The following is a 14,462-nucleotide window of genomic DNA, read 5'->3' on the forward strand; positions in this document are numbered from 1 at the left end:
CCTTCCTTTACCCACTCTTGAGTGATGGTCCAGAGGTGTGAGACAGCTACTACCTCTTTGCATATGGACACAAAAACTGGTGATCTTGCAGATGTCATGGACGAGAGTAATGTAGCCACTTCAGTCTCCTGCAGTGCTTGATCGCAAAGCAGATGAGGCGTTTTCATCTGAAGTACTGGGCCGTTGGCTTCCGGAGCAAGAGTATGAGACGCCTATAGACCTGGGTGTAGAGATGACCTATATGTGTCTGGAGAGGGGGCTGCCTCTCAGTGTGGGTGTAGAGGGGTGGGGATGTGGAGCAGTAGGTCTGTGAGGGACGGGGTCGTTTTGTGTTGGCTGAGCCTTGGTGCTTCCCTGGTAGTCAGGAGACAGGGCAGTTTGTAGGAGACTCAGGCAGAAGGATGCTGCTGCAGTCCAGAGTTCTCCTCCTGCTCATGTGCTGATCATCCAGGGCGTTCTCGGGTCCCCAAGACCTAGGGGCTCTAAAGGTGGTGATTGTAAAGGGGGTGGTTAGTGCCCTGCACCTTGATTGGAAAGTATTTTCTGTTTTTCATTATATCCCATACCAGGTCAAAAGCGGAAAAGAGGGGAGGTACAGGAGAAGAAGAGGTGATAGAGCTGAGGTGTGGTCAGGAATGAGGAAGGGCCAGGCGACCCTGCTCTGTCTGGGCTGAAGGAAAGCATGAGGCCTGCCTTACTGTGGCTTTGGTGGCGGGGCTCCTAGGGCTTGGCCTTTGTGTCTCTTGCCCTTCCATCCTCTCTTAGGTTTGGGTTGGTTGCTTGTAATTCTGAGAAAGACTCTGACGCTGCTGTTTAATTTATATTGGAAGGCTCCGTCTCCCCTCAGGTAGAGACACAAACTCAGCCAGCGTTCTTCCCCTTGGTCCTGTCTCAAGGGACTGTGCAGTACACCTTGGGTCAGGGCGAACACCTCCTTCTGGTTGGCTGACGGCTTTGGACTCCACCCAGGCCGGCAGCCGGGTGAGGGAGAAGGGAGGCCGAGGCAAGGCCGCCTCCACTCCCCGAGACATTAAGGTCTTTCTTGACTCAGGCTCTGAAGCTGAGGTCGCTAGTCAGATGCAAGCAGCACACACTTGCTTAGGGAGCTAGTGGAAGAGGAGGGTGGTTTATTACAGACCAGTGTGCAGGGAGTGGAGTCAGCCCTCGCCTTGGATTCGAGTGGGCATCGTGCCCTCACCCTCACATTGGCCTCCAAGTGGAGAGGGACGGGCAGTGAGATGCAGGTGACCCATGGTCTGGGATGTGGGGCCGGGTGACCAGCAGGGTAGAGTTGGATGGCAGCGGGGTGGAAGGATGTTCTGGGGTCACGCAGGTCCCTTGGCCCGTCTCAGGCACCACTGCTGTTTGTCCTAGCAGAGCCCCTTCCTTTGGTTTCTCTCCAGGACAAGACCGCAGCTTTGCCTTGGAGAAGTCCCGGGGGAGGGGGGATGGAGTGGCGGGGGGGGGGCAGTCTGGTGGAATGGAGGTTAGAGCAGCTCCCCCCTCTGCCCGTCAGGGATCTCACACATTATCCCACAGGAAATGAAGAGCTTCCTTGAGCCAGAGTCCCCCTCAGCTGCCCTCCTCCGCTGCCACAGTCCTCCTGTGGTGGATTTGACTCTAGTCCCCCTGACCCCCGTCATGCCCTGGGGTGGAGGGGGGGGAGAGGACATCCTGCAGCCTTTAGCTCCCCTTCCCTTGCTGTTTCACCAAATTCTTACCCTGCTTCTTCTCCAGAGACCCCTTCTTTGCAGACCCCTCGAACGCCTATCTTGAAAGCCCAGGGACATTTCCCAGGCCTACAAGGTTGGGGCAGGATTTCTGACTGTCCTCTAACCCCATATGCATGGACACATTCATCCCCCAAGAGGGTGCTGGAGAGATGGCACAGCAGTTAAAGGTATTCCCTGCTCTGAAGGGAACCTAGTACCCATATTAGGTGGCTTACAATTAATTGCCTCTTAGTCCAGATCCAGGAGCCCGTCTTTACATGGGTGACTCGGCGAGGATGTCTGTAGATGTGGAGTGTTTTGCATGGAGTCCAGGACCCCTAGAGGCAGAGAACCAGGAGCATGGGTAGTGGGGGATGGGATTCTCTGGAGTCCCTGCTGTGGGTGATTGAAAGCTGATCAGCCAGTAGCCAGGCAGGAAGTATAGGCGGGACAGAGAGAGGAGAAGTCTGGGAGGCAGAAGGCTGAGTCAGGAGATGCTGCCAGCCACCGCCACGACCAGCTACGTGTAAGGTACCGGTAAGCCATGAGCCACATGGCAAGGTATAGATTTATGGAAATGGGTTAATTTAAGATATAAGAACAGCTAGCAAGAAGACTGAGCCATTAATATAAGCATCTGAGTGATTATTTTGTAAGTGGGCTGAGGGACTGCGGGGGGCTTGGCGAGACCCGGAGAGAAACGCCAGCTACAATTCCCCTCTCTAGAGTGGGGCTTTAGAGTGGGTCTCTGTCCCTTGATCTGTGCCCCACCAGCGTGACCCTGGGCAGCTGCTTGACCTCTGTGAGCTCCTGTGAGTGCGAGCATGTGTAATCCTACCTGCAGGAGGAGCAGGGTTGTCCAGAGTCTTCACAGTGTGGAAGTGCTTGTGTATCTTCACTGCCCAACGTGGTTGCTGTTTGCTGCATGGACTGCTGAGCAGTTGACATGTGGCTCTGTGGTGGCTGAGGAACTGAGCTTTAGATGCTGTTTAAATCCATCTAGGCCCTGTGTGGCACATGGCTTTCTGTGTGGCATGTGGCTTTCTGGACATTGCGGGTTTTGGGGAGAGAGTCATGGGGTTTATGGGAAGGGATGTCCAGGGTGCACACAGACAGGGTGTTCTTACAGTGGGACAGATAGAACCTCAAAATTTCCAGGACCCCAGAGAGGAAGGAGGATGAAGAGGAGAGGAAGGGGCCAGGGTCCCTAGACTTTCTTGGGCCCATTTCATGTTGTTGCCTAGGCACCCTGCATCCCAACCCTGCAGTATATGTGAACCATCCCAAGCATCATGTAGCAGGTGCACTGCTGTTTGAAGGGGCGGGATGACTTGTGTGTGGTCTCAAGGGTGGACCCATAGGCAGGGTCAGGTCGGGAAACCACATCTATTTGACCTGGGCCGTATCGTGATCCCCACCCCAGAACCACTTCGGGCTTTGGTTCCAGTGCTGAGAAGTCTTTGCAGTAAAAATGCATGCACTGGGGTCTCTTCAGCCTCCCCCGGGCGCTAACCCACCCTTGGTCGTCAGTAGCACTGTTTAGTGGTCCTGACACGTTTCCTGACATTGATGATTGTCTCGTCCTCTGAGGGTCAGAATCAGCACTGGTTGAGTGGACCCTTGGTGTAAGGGAAGAATCAGGTTCTTAGAGCTGGGAGACTCAGTCACTTCTGGCTTGGTCTGTGGAGAGCAACCCCTTGCCCTCTCGAGACCACCTCATATACCTCATCTGTGAAGTGGGCGGTTTTCTGTCTGAGAAGATCAGTTAGAGAGTGAGCAGATGGTGAGACGAGCGCCCCAACTTAATTTCCATGGCCTGTAAAATGCCTCAACTTACTTGAGGAAAGGAGACCCGTTGACCCTCTGAATTTTAATTTAAGGAGGGGATGTGCTCCAGGCTTGTGAGCTGTAATAGAATAGGGCTCTGTTTCTGCCTACTCAGTCTGCTGCATACCACCTCGATTTTCCCTTCGTGCTACCTCCGTTTCCCAGAGAGCCCCTGTCCTCAAAATGTCAAAGCAGTTGGTTTCATTTGTAGCCCTGACCTGGTGAGGAGACCCCCAAAATTTAATGAGCTGCCTCAGCAAGGGTAATGTGACTTTTACAGCCTGTTGAGGGGCAAGGGGGAGATTTGCATAATGCTCCAAGGGGGGATTAGGTGGCTGGGGGTTGCCATGGCAACCCTACAGGGATGAATTGAGAATTTTTCCTCCTCACAGGAGTTGGCCAATGGAGTCTGGGAAGGTGGGGGAGGGGACAGGGGGTTATCCGAGGGGAGGCGGAGGAAAGGGGAGGGGGGCCCCCGGGATGAGTGGGCAGCTTGGGGGAAGGTGTAATCTGAAAAGCTCCCTCTGTTCTGTCCATACAAGCGAGCTCTTTGAGAGCTGTCTCCCTTCGTAGGGGGCGGGAGGCAAGCAGTTTAATGTGTTTGGGAACCAAGAAATTAAAGTGAACAAATATTTAAAGATTATTGGATCTTGTTAACAGGAAGCTGGGTGGATGGAAAGGGAGAGTCAGAGAAATGAAAGTCTTAGAGCTCTGGGGGGTGGGGTGGGGACGTGGGCTGTCATCTGGGCTCAGTTCCGCCTTCCGATGTGCAGTGCCTCCATGGCCCTGGGGTTGCTCCTGTTCTTGGCCCCTGAGCCTACCAGAGAGCCCTCAGGGTGTTATACCCCTGCCCACACCTCCTCCACGCTGCAGAAGCAGGCCCCAGCGCAAGGACAGCCCTCCGGGACCAGGGTGCAGGCTCCAGACTGGGTTGCAGTTCCTTCCCACTCGGCCCTTCCCCCCCTCGCTTGCCTGGCATGTAGGCTTCTTACAAGAACGAGGAAGGCTAATTTCTGTCAGGGAAGTGCCTCGAAGGGTCATGTCACCACTCAGAAACCCCAGGCTCTGGGAAGCCCGTGTGATTTCCTTCCTCTGAGGGGAAGGGCACAGGGGCTGGTGCATGAGGCGTCCACCCCAGGCTAGCCTTGCCGTTCTGGCCCTGTATAAGACAAAGGTCTTCCGGGGTCATGTGGAGGCCCAGGCCCTTCCTCGTACTCAGTCTTCCTAGCATAAAGACCCCAGCAGGCTTCTTCAGAGGGCGTAAATATTTAATGGTGTTGTAGTTATATATAATTTAATCAATATGTCAGTGCTAAGAGAGCCTTTAAAGAGGCTCACCTATCACCAAGCAATCTGTGAGGTAAACCCGCCCCCCCCCCCCCCTTTCTCTCTGCCCCAGAAGCGGCAAGCATCATCTCCCAGGCTGCTAAGTGGATCATTTATCCCTTTCTCACTCCTCAGCAGGGTCTGTGGCATGGAGGGAATGGGGCCTGGGAACACCACCCTGGCTTTTGTTAGCTGCCTTGCCCCTCCCCCTCCCCCGATTGTCCTTCCTTTGTTGATAAATACCACCTGGCTCAACCCGTGGAGAACCGGCCTAGCCAAGGGTACCGGCTTAGTCAATAATTGAGGGGCTATTAATTTAGAAGTGCCTAGGAAATACAGGGGATATGTCAAGTCAGATTGCCCAGCCACTTTGTTCTGGAATCTTCTAATCCTTGGTTGCTGGGTGGTTATGAAGCCTGGCCCAGAGTCAGTTCCGTCTTCACACAGCTCCCACCCCTGACTCCTCTCTGTTTAATGCACGATGAAGCAGGTTCTCTTTAGTTACCCAGAGAACTAGGTAAAACTTGGGGAATCCCAGAGCTGATCTGATGCCCCACCTCGGATGCAGGAGTCTAGAGGACTAACAGGACTGGGCTTTCCAGAGATCACATCGGCAGGCCAGACAAAGTTGGGACGGAAATCATTGGTCTGTGTGGCTTTGCTCGCACTTCAGGTGGGCAGGTGTCTGTTCCTTGTCTTTCGCCCATGTATCTGCAAATGGGTGTCTAGACTCACATCGTGACTGTCCGGACACTGTCCTGATCTCCAAGGAAGACACCCTTATTTTAGAGGTCTCACCAGGAGCCTGGTTGGGCTGGACAGCCCTTGCCCATCCCACAGCCGTGGTGCTACATCCCAGTAAATAAATGAGAGTTTTGATGAAGGAGTGGTTCTTTGCACACCTCAACATCTGTCCAGGAGGTCCTTAGAGAGGTGTCATCACTGCTTGTATCAGTCGGTGTCCCGTTGGAGTCACAAAACACCTTGACCAAAGCAACGGAACGGGGCTGGGAGATGTCTGAGTTGGTAAAACACCTGCTCTACAGACATGAGGACCTGAGTTCGGATCCCAACACCTGCCAAAGCGCTTCTGTGGTTCCAGCTGGGGGAAAGGGACAGAGACAGGCTGACCCCCTGAAGTTCACTGGCCAGCCGGCGTGACCAAATTGATGAGTTCAAGGTTCAGTGAGAGAGACCCTGTCTCAAAAAATCAGGTGAATGATCAGGGAAGACACCTCCAAGTTGACCTCTGGCCTGCATGTACACATGCACGTGCCTACACACAAACGTGCATACAGCATGCATGCGCATGAAGCCAGTTACGGAAGGAAGGGTTTATCTTGATTCATAGAATGAGGGTACAGTTGGTCGTGGGGGGTGGGGCACCGCGGCAGGGGGCATCTGGTCCTATTCCTTCTGCAACAGGAAAGCGAGTGCTGGGCCCTGCTTGCTTTCCCCTCTTGCCATAGTTCAGGACCCCAGCTCACGGGATAGCATAGGCCGGCCTGCATGTAGGCTCAGCCTTTCTACCGCCTCATCCCCACCCAGAGTCGCTCACTGGCATGTGCAGAGGTTTGTCTCCTAGGGGATCCCAGAGCCTGTCAGGTTGATCATACTGGCCATCGTGTTTGTCTTGCTTAAGCCTCTAGGGCAGTTGTATGCAGTGGGAGTGTTGGACAGAATGAAAAGCTCCTGGGAAGATAGGACGCCAGGGCCCAGCCCTAGCCAGCACCACAGCGGCCCGCCCACTGCCCAGTACTCACTCATCCAGCTGTCAGGGTGTGGCCTGGTCCAGCCCCCACTGCTCTTTCATTTAGGCATCTATGTGGCGCTCTGTTTCGCCGAGCTGTCTGAGGAGGTGGGAAGTTGGGGGTCACACAGCAAGTCAGGCCATTCAGAAGCGTGTGGCGCTCTAAAGTCTGACTCTGGCCCCCCCGGGACCTAAAGGAGCCGCCTGGTCTGCCCTTGCCTTTCCCAGGTAAAATGAAAGCCTGGAGAAGAGAAGTGGTTTGCCTAAACTGGTTGGAGACATCCGGGAGTAGATGCGGGGCCATTTCTTCCAGCTTTAGAGGTTCTGGTGCTCCTTAACATGGCGGGTCTCTCCCCGCACCTTGTGTCTTGTCTGGCCGGTTCGGGTGAGCAGGCAGTTTACAGCTAACTAGCAGTGAGGCAGTCCAGTGGAGTGAGTGTCAGAGACACTGTGCACTGTGTCTAGCGTGGTCAGTTAGAGGAGGCAAACGGGCCAAAGACTGCCGTGGTCGCGCTGGAGGCCAGCTGCTGCAGCTCGTGAGGGCTGGGGGTGAGGACCAAGCGTTGACCCCCTCCTCTCCTTAACTCAGTGTCGTAGATCAAGGGTCAGGGATGGTCTGACGTTGGAGCAGATGCAGTAGCAGACCGCTCTTCCAGACACGCACTTACAGGGTGTTCAAGGATCCTCAGCTTTCGGCCAGACGTCCAGAGGTCTTGCTTTAATAAAGGAGAGCAGCGTCAAACAGGCGCTCCAAAGGCGTCGGGAACAGCTTGCTCTTTGGGAAATTACACTTGCCCCCCACTATCTTGTTCTCTGTCGTTTATTTGCCTAACAATCTCAACAGAGACTCGGGCAGATGTTCCTCCCCAGCGCCCAGTTGGTAGCGCAGACTCTGAAAGGGACCCAGGCCCTGCCTTCCCTGACTGCGTCTGTCTGTGTCTCAGAGATTAGTAACAGTGTCTTTCCACGGGCAGCGCCGCCACCTTTGAACCGTACATAAAAAGCACCTTGAAAGGCCAGAGCAGCCTCCCCAGACACCTCTCACTAGAATGTTCAAAGCAAGCCAGCCTCCCCTCCCGCCACCTCGCAGGTGCGTCTGAAGATGTGGCTCCCAGGCAGAGATAGATGCCTTGTGTTCCCAGGAGGTGGGCAGGATGGGTCGGGCTGGCCGGACCCCAGCTGCCACGCTGGTAACAGATTGTGCCTGAGCGCCGGGGGTTTTCTAGCCCACACTCTAGCTCCAGCTTGTGGTGTGTGACCTGCCCTAATTGTTGAAATCACACGTCTAGATTCTTGTCCCCCTTTTTTTTTTGGAGCGAGTGCTTAGAGGTTGTTTGAGTTGGATCAAATGCTGTTTGGACAGCTGTGGTAATCAGAAATGCTGTCAATCATTAGCCTCGACGGTCGATTTTCTTTCAAAAACATTTCTCTGAGCTGTCTCAGCCTACTGAAATTTGGCTTCCTGGCCGGAAGTCATTTAGTGGAGTAGCTTAATTGCTGCGTGTCAGTTTCCCCATCTGGAAAATAGAAGTTGTTGGTAGGTGCCTTCCGGCGGGGCTGTGACAGTTGACATGTACACAGCGTGCTGGTGGCAGTCGGCTTGGTCAGTGTTTCCCTGTTACTCAAGAGTGGTTCTGTCTGGGCAGCTCGTTCCCCTTCCTCCAGCACACGGTTCTCAACTCCCTAACGCCGCGACCCTTTAATACGGTTCTTCATGTTGTGACCCCCCAACTGTAAAATTATCTTCATTGCCACCTGATAGGTGTAATTTTGCTACTGTTGTGAATCATAATGTAAAGATCTGATACGCAGGATTTCTGATATGTGACCCCTGTGAAAGGGTTGTTCCTATCCCCCCCCCCAGGGGGTCGTGACCCACAGGTTGAGAACCACTGCGCTATAACATGGACCCTCCCAAAAAATTGGTCAATAGCTTTTATACCCATCTCTGGGCTCGTTGGAGTACCGCACAGCCTGGGTACAAGATGGGGAAGGCCGAGTCTGTGCTTCTCTGTGGAGAGCAAAGAAAGGCGTAGTAGCCGACTGCTCGTGCGCGGTGAGGCAGGACAGGAAAATGGAAGCAAACGCAAGCCCCAGACTGGGAAGCCTGGTGGTTATACAAGTTCTTCAGGTGTATTCCAGATGCATGCCACGCCCCCCCCCAGTGCTCCTGGTGACTTGTCTCAATCCTTCCTGCCAGCCAGCAGCCTCTCTATCATGCTTGAGCTTGGGTGTCAGTACCACAGGCCTCTAGAGGTTCTTGTCTCTGGAGTTGTCCTATAAAGAGCTTAGTCAGTGTTTGTGGAAGATGGATGGAATAGGAGGCCCAGTGACATGGAGTGACAGCTTAGTTTCAGCCACCCACAGGGCTTCTGAGCGATTCAGCTTTGGTCACTTGGTGGCCAGGATTCCAGGCCTTGGCTTGAACATGGCTGTGCAAAATCCCAGGGGATTCCCTCCCCCCACTTCTTAAAATTTTATTGCATGTGCATTGGTGTTTTGCCTGCATGTGTGTCTGTGTGAGGGTGTTGGATCTCCTGGAACTGGAGTTACAGACAGTTGTGAGCTGCCATTTGAGTGCTGCGGATTGAACCCAGGTCCTCTGGAAGCTGGTACTCTTAACCACTGAGCCATCTCTCTAGCCCCGGATCCCTTTTCTTAACGACAGGAGACTGGGCTTTGGACCTGGCAAGGTGTGAGAAGTTTCCTGTAGGAAACTGGTGATCACATGCTTGCTACAGGTGTGGAGAAGAGGAAGGCCAACTCCGTTTAATTTTCTCTAATGGCCAAGACCCTGACCCTTAACCTGCTTTAGAGGATGTAAGTTCTGAAACCATTGTGAGCTCTAGTGGGTCAAATGGCTGGCAGGGGTCAGAGTCGGCCTCTGCCTTCCTGCCTGTGTACGTGGGGAATTGATGGGGCAATGAGAGAGCCAGGGAACTGGCTTGTGGTTGGCCTGGCTAGGCGTATACTTTCACCCTGTTGGTAAAGAGCTTGAGCCACTGCCCACCCCCACCCCCCTTCCACTGGTCTGTCAACACTTTGCCCACCACAGACACTCTACAACATGAAGTCTACACACACACACACACACACACACACACACAGGAGAGGGGGGGGGGCTAGGGAGATGGCTCGGTCACTAATGCCCAGGACTAGGGTTTGCAGAGTCAGGAGGATCCGAGGAGCTCATTGGCTTGCCAGCCTAGCTGAAGTGGAGAGCTCCAGATTCAGTAAGAGATCTGTCTCAAGACATAAGATGGAAGGTAAAGAGAAAGACACTGATGTCAGGCTCTGACCTGCACATGCACAGACAGCGTGCATGTACCACACAGACACACTAGGAAAGAGAATAAATACTAGTAATGTTACTCTTTGGCCAGGTTATTTATTGAGTGCGGACTGTTTTCCAGACCCACAGATTTATTGAGCGTGTACTGTTTTCCCGTCATTGCCACCCTGGGTGTTTGAGGCAAGAGTCCTTGGGCCGGTGCGCCGCCTCAGCAGCTGGGCTGCTGTTTGCTCTTGATAGGTCCTCCCATCCTTCACTAGCACATAGGACATGAGCAAATTCCTTCTCTGTTGGTTAAGAGTGAGAACCAGGCTAGCTCGTTGATTTTAGAACTCTGGCTCTCACCTGTATTTCATCTCCCTTCCCTACTCATTGTGGATGAAGAGCAAATGAGAAGGGCCCCGGTTGGGGGGTATGCTTCTTCCTGTTTATGTGGTCTAATTGAGGCTATACAAAGTGACCCTCCAAGGGTCATTGTGGCATGAATGGCAGACATCCCTGGAAAGAGGCCAGAGTCAAGCTGCAGTTAAGACTCTTGCAATATACAAAACAGCCCAGTGGAATGAACAATTTATGACCAGCCAGGTTGAGAAACCTTGGTGTGTGGAGTCCTTATTGCTCTCTGCCACCATTGTGCAAATGTGGGTCCCACCAGCTCTCATCTGGAATGCTACTTGCCCCTACCCAAGAAAGCTTGGAAATTGGGGATCATACTAATGCAGTTGGTCTGGAGTCTGAAGGACAGGCCTTCACAGTAAAGAATTGTTCTACAAATGTCCGGAGCAGTGCCTGCTGGGACATCTGGCCCTATTCCTGAGGAGACCCAAGTGTTCCATCATGACCCTATCTACACCCAGGAATGTGCACTATGGTGGACAGGTTCTCTGGGTCAGATTGCCTGGCCCTTGTAGTCATAGGACACAGGGCTGCCAAAGCCCATTAGGCTCTTGTCAGGTTCTGTTCTCTCCACAAACCGGAGACTTTTTTTTTTTTTTAGTGCCCAGAGGTGGAAAGGGAGCTGGCCCCAGGAATTCCCCAAGGCCAGCTTCTGTTGGTGAGGCTTCAGAGGGCATTGTTTAACTGAGGCACACTAGATTTCGCATGCAGAATCATCTGACATGCAGATGATCACAGGATTTTAAAAGGCTGTTGTCATGGTTTTGTCTGAAAGATCGCTGCGTGCTGATGAAAGCTTTGAAGGCTGCTCTGAGACCTTAGTCCTGGCTGCTCAGGATTCAGACAAGATAAGAAAGCCAATTCCAAGAGTCGTCTGTCAGCGTCCCAGGCCTTCCTGTCGGGCTCAGTTAACCATTTAGCAGCACTCTTGATCTGAGATCTGAGTCACACATAGTCCGGCGGGAAGCGCTTGGTATTCTAAACATGGGCTTTGCTGGGAGGCTGGGGGGGACAGAGAAGTAATCTGCTGTTCTGTGACCAGCCCGTATGAGGGTATAAGGAACCACTGGGTTCCATTCTTAGACTAGGCCGTGAGAACTGAAGACTTACTGCTGTGTTTTCTGACTGTTTGCAAGGGTTAGAAGGATGGTGGAAGCAGAAGATGAGGGAGCCCCACGTACCACCACATGTGAGGCTGGTTCTGGGAGAGCCTTTCACTCCGTGATGCCCAGGGGCTCTCGTGCCTTTTCCTCTCCAGTTTGGAGCGTCATTGGGCAGAGTGGTTCTTTCAACACTAGATAATCAGTTTTGTCATGTGTTTTCTGGAATGTGGAATGGTTTTTGTTTTGATATAGTAGGGATTCTCCATAGAGGTTGTCCCTTGTGACCCACCTAGCATAGGCTACCTCCTCTATGAACTGGGAGCGTTCTAAAATGTGATCATGGAGCCCATTGTAAGGGCTGCAGTGGGCAGGAATGTGTGTGTGTGTGTGTGTGTGTGTGTGTGTGTGTGTGTGTGTGTGTGTGTGACACATACTACTTTGACTTGTCTGTTTCAGTGACTTGATTCATTTGTGGTCTCTGTTTCCTTTGCAGACAGAGATTGCAAAGAGACTGAACACAATTTTAGCCCAGATCATGCCTTTCCTGTCCCAAGAGGTAAGACCTTCTTCTGTTTCCTCCTCCTCTGCCCAGGGCAGCACAGTGTGGCCAGGTCTCCCTACATCCCGAACTCAGCCCTGTCTATCATACTGATCCAGCTGATAAGATTAACAAGCCTTCTCCAGCCCATCAGGGGGCGGGGTCACATCACAGGGATCATGTGCTCCTTTTTCAATGGGAGAATGGTCCTCTGCCACACCTGAGTCCAAAGAGGAGGGTCTTGGTCTTCATCTGCAGCAGTGATGGGCACTATGACCAATGTCCTACCCGCACATCCTCACTGGCCTCTGCTTTCCTGGGAATAGTTCCTGTGCCTGGTTCCAGTAGGGCTGGTTGGTTGGTGGTGGCAAAGGTCAGACCCTGTGTGGGGTGCTGGCTCCCCAGGTGCAAAGTACCCTCTCCAGAGGAATGACATGCAAGTCTTGTCACTTGACCCTTGAGAACCCCTACTGGAGGCAAGGCTGGACTCTGGAGCCTTGTGAGGGAAGGATCTCCAAAGAGGCTCCAGAGGTATGGGGAAGACTGGTAGGTTGACCTCCCTGACCCGTTTCTGTCCTGTCTGATCCCAGCACAAGCAGGGCCAGGATCCACCCTCCATTCCCCTTGGTAGCTGGGACTGTATTAGCTCCCTGGTGGAGTTCTGAATCTGAGATGGTGACCAGGTTCTGACTAAATAAATAGAAGAATTAGCTATGGCGGTGCCTTGGGTCCCCAGTAAGGGAGGTGACATTGTGTGTGGCTGGTGCTACCTCAGGGCTCTAGGGAATGTGTGGAACTTAATTTTTAATAATAGACTTTAGTTTTTCGAGAACAGATTTAGGTTTGGCAAGCTTGAGCGGAAAGTACAAAGGTTTCCCATAGCCTCCCCACACCAGGGTGGAGTATTGGTTAGAATTTCGAGTCCACCCCAGCACACCATTGCCTTCAGAAGTCCTGAGACCCTGTTAGAGTTTCTTCAGGCATTTTCTCTTCATTTTTCTAGCTAGACTCTTGGCTTTCCCTTTTGGTAGCCAAAGATCAGACTCACGTCTCTTCTCAGGCCTTTGAATGTAAATCCCCCATGTTCTGTTTCAGTCACCACTAGCCACTACAGGTGCAAGTCCTGAAATTGGATGTCCCGTGTGATTACAGTAATGGTACCATGCCTAGAAAATAATCCCTCCAATATGTAACATGCAGCTGATGTTCATATTGCATAGAATCAAGGTTTCCCTGTATGTGAGGTTGAGGAGGTCGTGGACCAGTAGCCATCTGTGGTACTCATGTCTGTTTTCCTTAGAAAGCCCTACATTCTCATAGAAAAGACTGATAGAGGAAAGTGACGCATCCTGGGCCTGTTGAGTGGGTCTCTTTCTGTCTTCTCTGGGAAAGGGTCCTAGAGGCTCCCGGTGCCCAGTGATGGGGAGGACATTGAAGAGGGCCACACCTGATGATACTTTATTTCCCCCCAGCATCAGCAGCAAGTGGCGCAGGCAGTGGAACGCGCCAAGCAAGTCACCATGACGGAGCTGAACGCCATCATCGGGGTACGTGGACTCCCCAATCTGCCTCTCACCGTGTGTATAGCCCTTTTATTCCTCTCATTTACCATGACCAGAGATGGACTCTGACCTTAGGTGCTCTCAAAGAATGGCAGCCCCATGACCCACAGCTTCCCTCGGCAGCTGAGGGCTTGGATCCGTTGGGCTCTTTTCACAGTGGCTTCACCATTATCTCCTAGTCCCCAACCTAAAGAAATCCCAGACACATCTCGAGTCTACCTATAATGTCATTAGCTTCCACATCCCCTGGCATCTCGTGCCTCTGACTTGCAGAAGGTACTGATCAGTGCCTGGCTGCGGCCTCCCCTCCCCGCTCCCCAAGGCTGGGCTGCCCTTCTTTGGCTTCCTGGGGTCAGAACCATCTCTGCTGTTTATTTATGTGCACGGTGCTGTGACAGTCTTGGGGTTGGGGTCTTGCTGCTCCATGCGCTGGGCTGCATGGCTGAGCACTCTTCAGACGTCCTTTTGAATATCTGCTGTACACCTGGGTGGAACCTGGATGAGGCCTTTGGCAGAGGCGGTTCAATGGGTTCCTCCTGGGTGTTGTTAGTTCCTGTGGGAGCTGCTGGGGACTGAGGAGGGCTTAAGCATGCTTTGCTTCTTGGCGGTGCTGAGGGGAAAGTCAACCCTGCCTGCTGTGTGGGAAGAGCCAAGAGGCTTGGTGCTGGGAAGCAGCACCCTAGGGAGAGAAGCCATGATACTTTAAAGCTTGAAGTATCTTCTGTGATCATCTAGTCCAGGGTTCAGAAATACTTTAGAAAGTTTATTCTCTGGTAATTTCATCGTACGTAGTGGGGTGAACAGGATCAAACTACACTATACGTACGAAAGTATTCTTTTACATTTGTCATTGAACTCGTGTGTGGTCCTACGTGTCACAGCATGTGTGTTGGCTGTCGAAGGATGATACACAGGAGCCACTTCTCTCCTTCCACTGTGTGGGACCCCATAATCAA

At 52.7% G+C, this 14,462-nt stretch overlaps 1 protein-coding gene across 17 annotated transcripts in view; it reads left to right on the top strand.

Moving 5' to 3' along the window:
- Positions 1-14,462, top strand: part of Tle3 (TLE family member 3, transcriptional corepressor) — a 47,424-nt gene that overhangs the window by 9,332 nt on the left and 23,630 nt on the right. For 9 of the 17 annotated variants that reach the window (XM_016003601.3, XM_016003611.3, XM_016003609.3 and 6 more), the window contains 2 exons: positions 11,900-11,962; positions 13,417-13,491. In XM_016003601.3, the coding sequence (XP_015859087.1) occupies positions 11,900-11,962; positions 13,417-13,491 (138 nt within the window). Of the gene's footprint in view, positions 1-11,899; positions 11,963-13,416; positions 13,522-14,462 lie in introns of all 17 variants that reach the window. The other 8 variants (XM_016003579.3, XM_016003595.3, XM_016003594.3 and 5 more) reach the window with 1 other exon arrangement.

This window comes from Peromyscus maniculatus, chromosome 7 (genome assembly GCF_049852395.1).
Source record: "Peromyscus maniculatus bairdii isolate BWxNUB_F1_BW_parent chromosome 7, HU_Pman_BW_mat_3.1, whole genome shotgun sequence".
Classification (NCBI taxonomy): domain Eukaryota; kingdom Metazoa; phylum Chordata; class Mammalia; order Rodentia; family Cricetidae; genus Peromyscus; species Peromyscus maniculatus.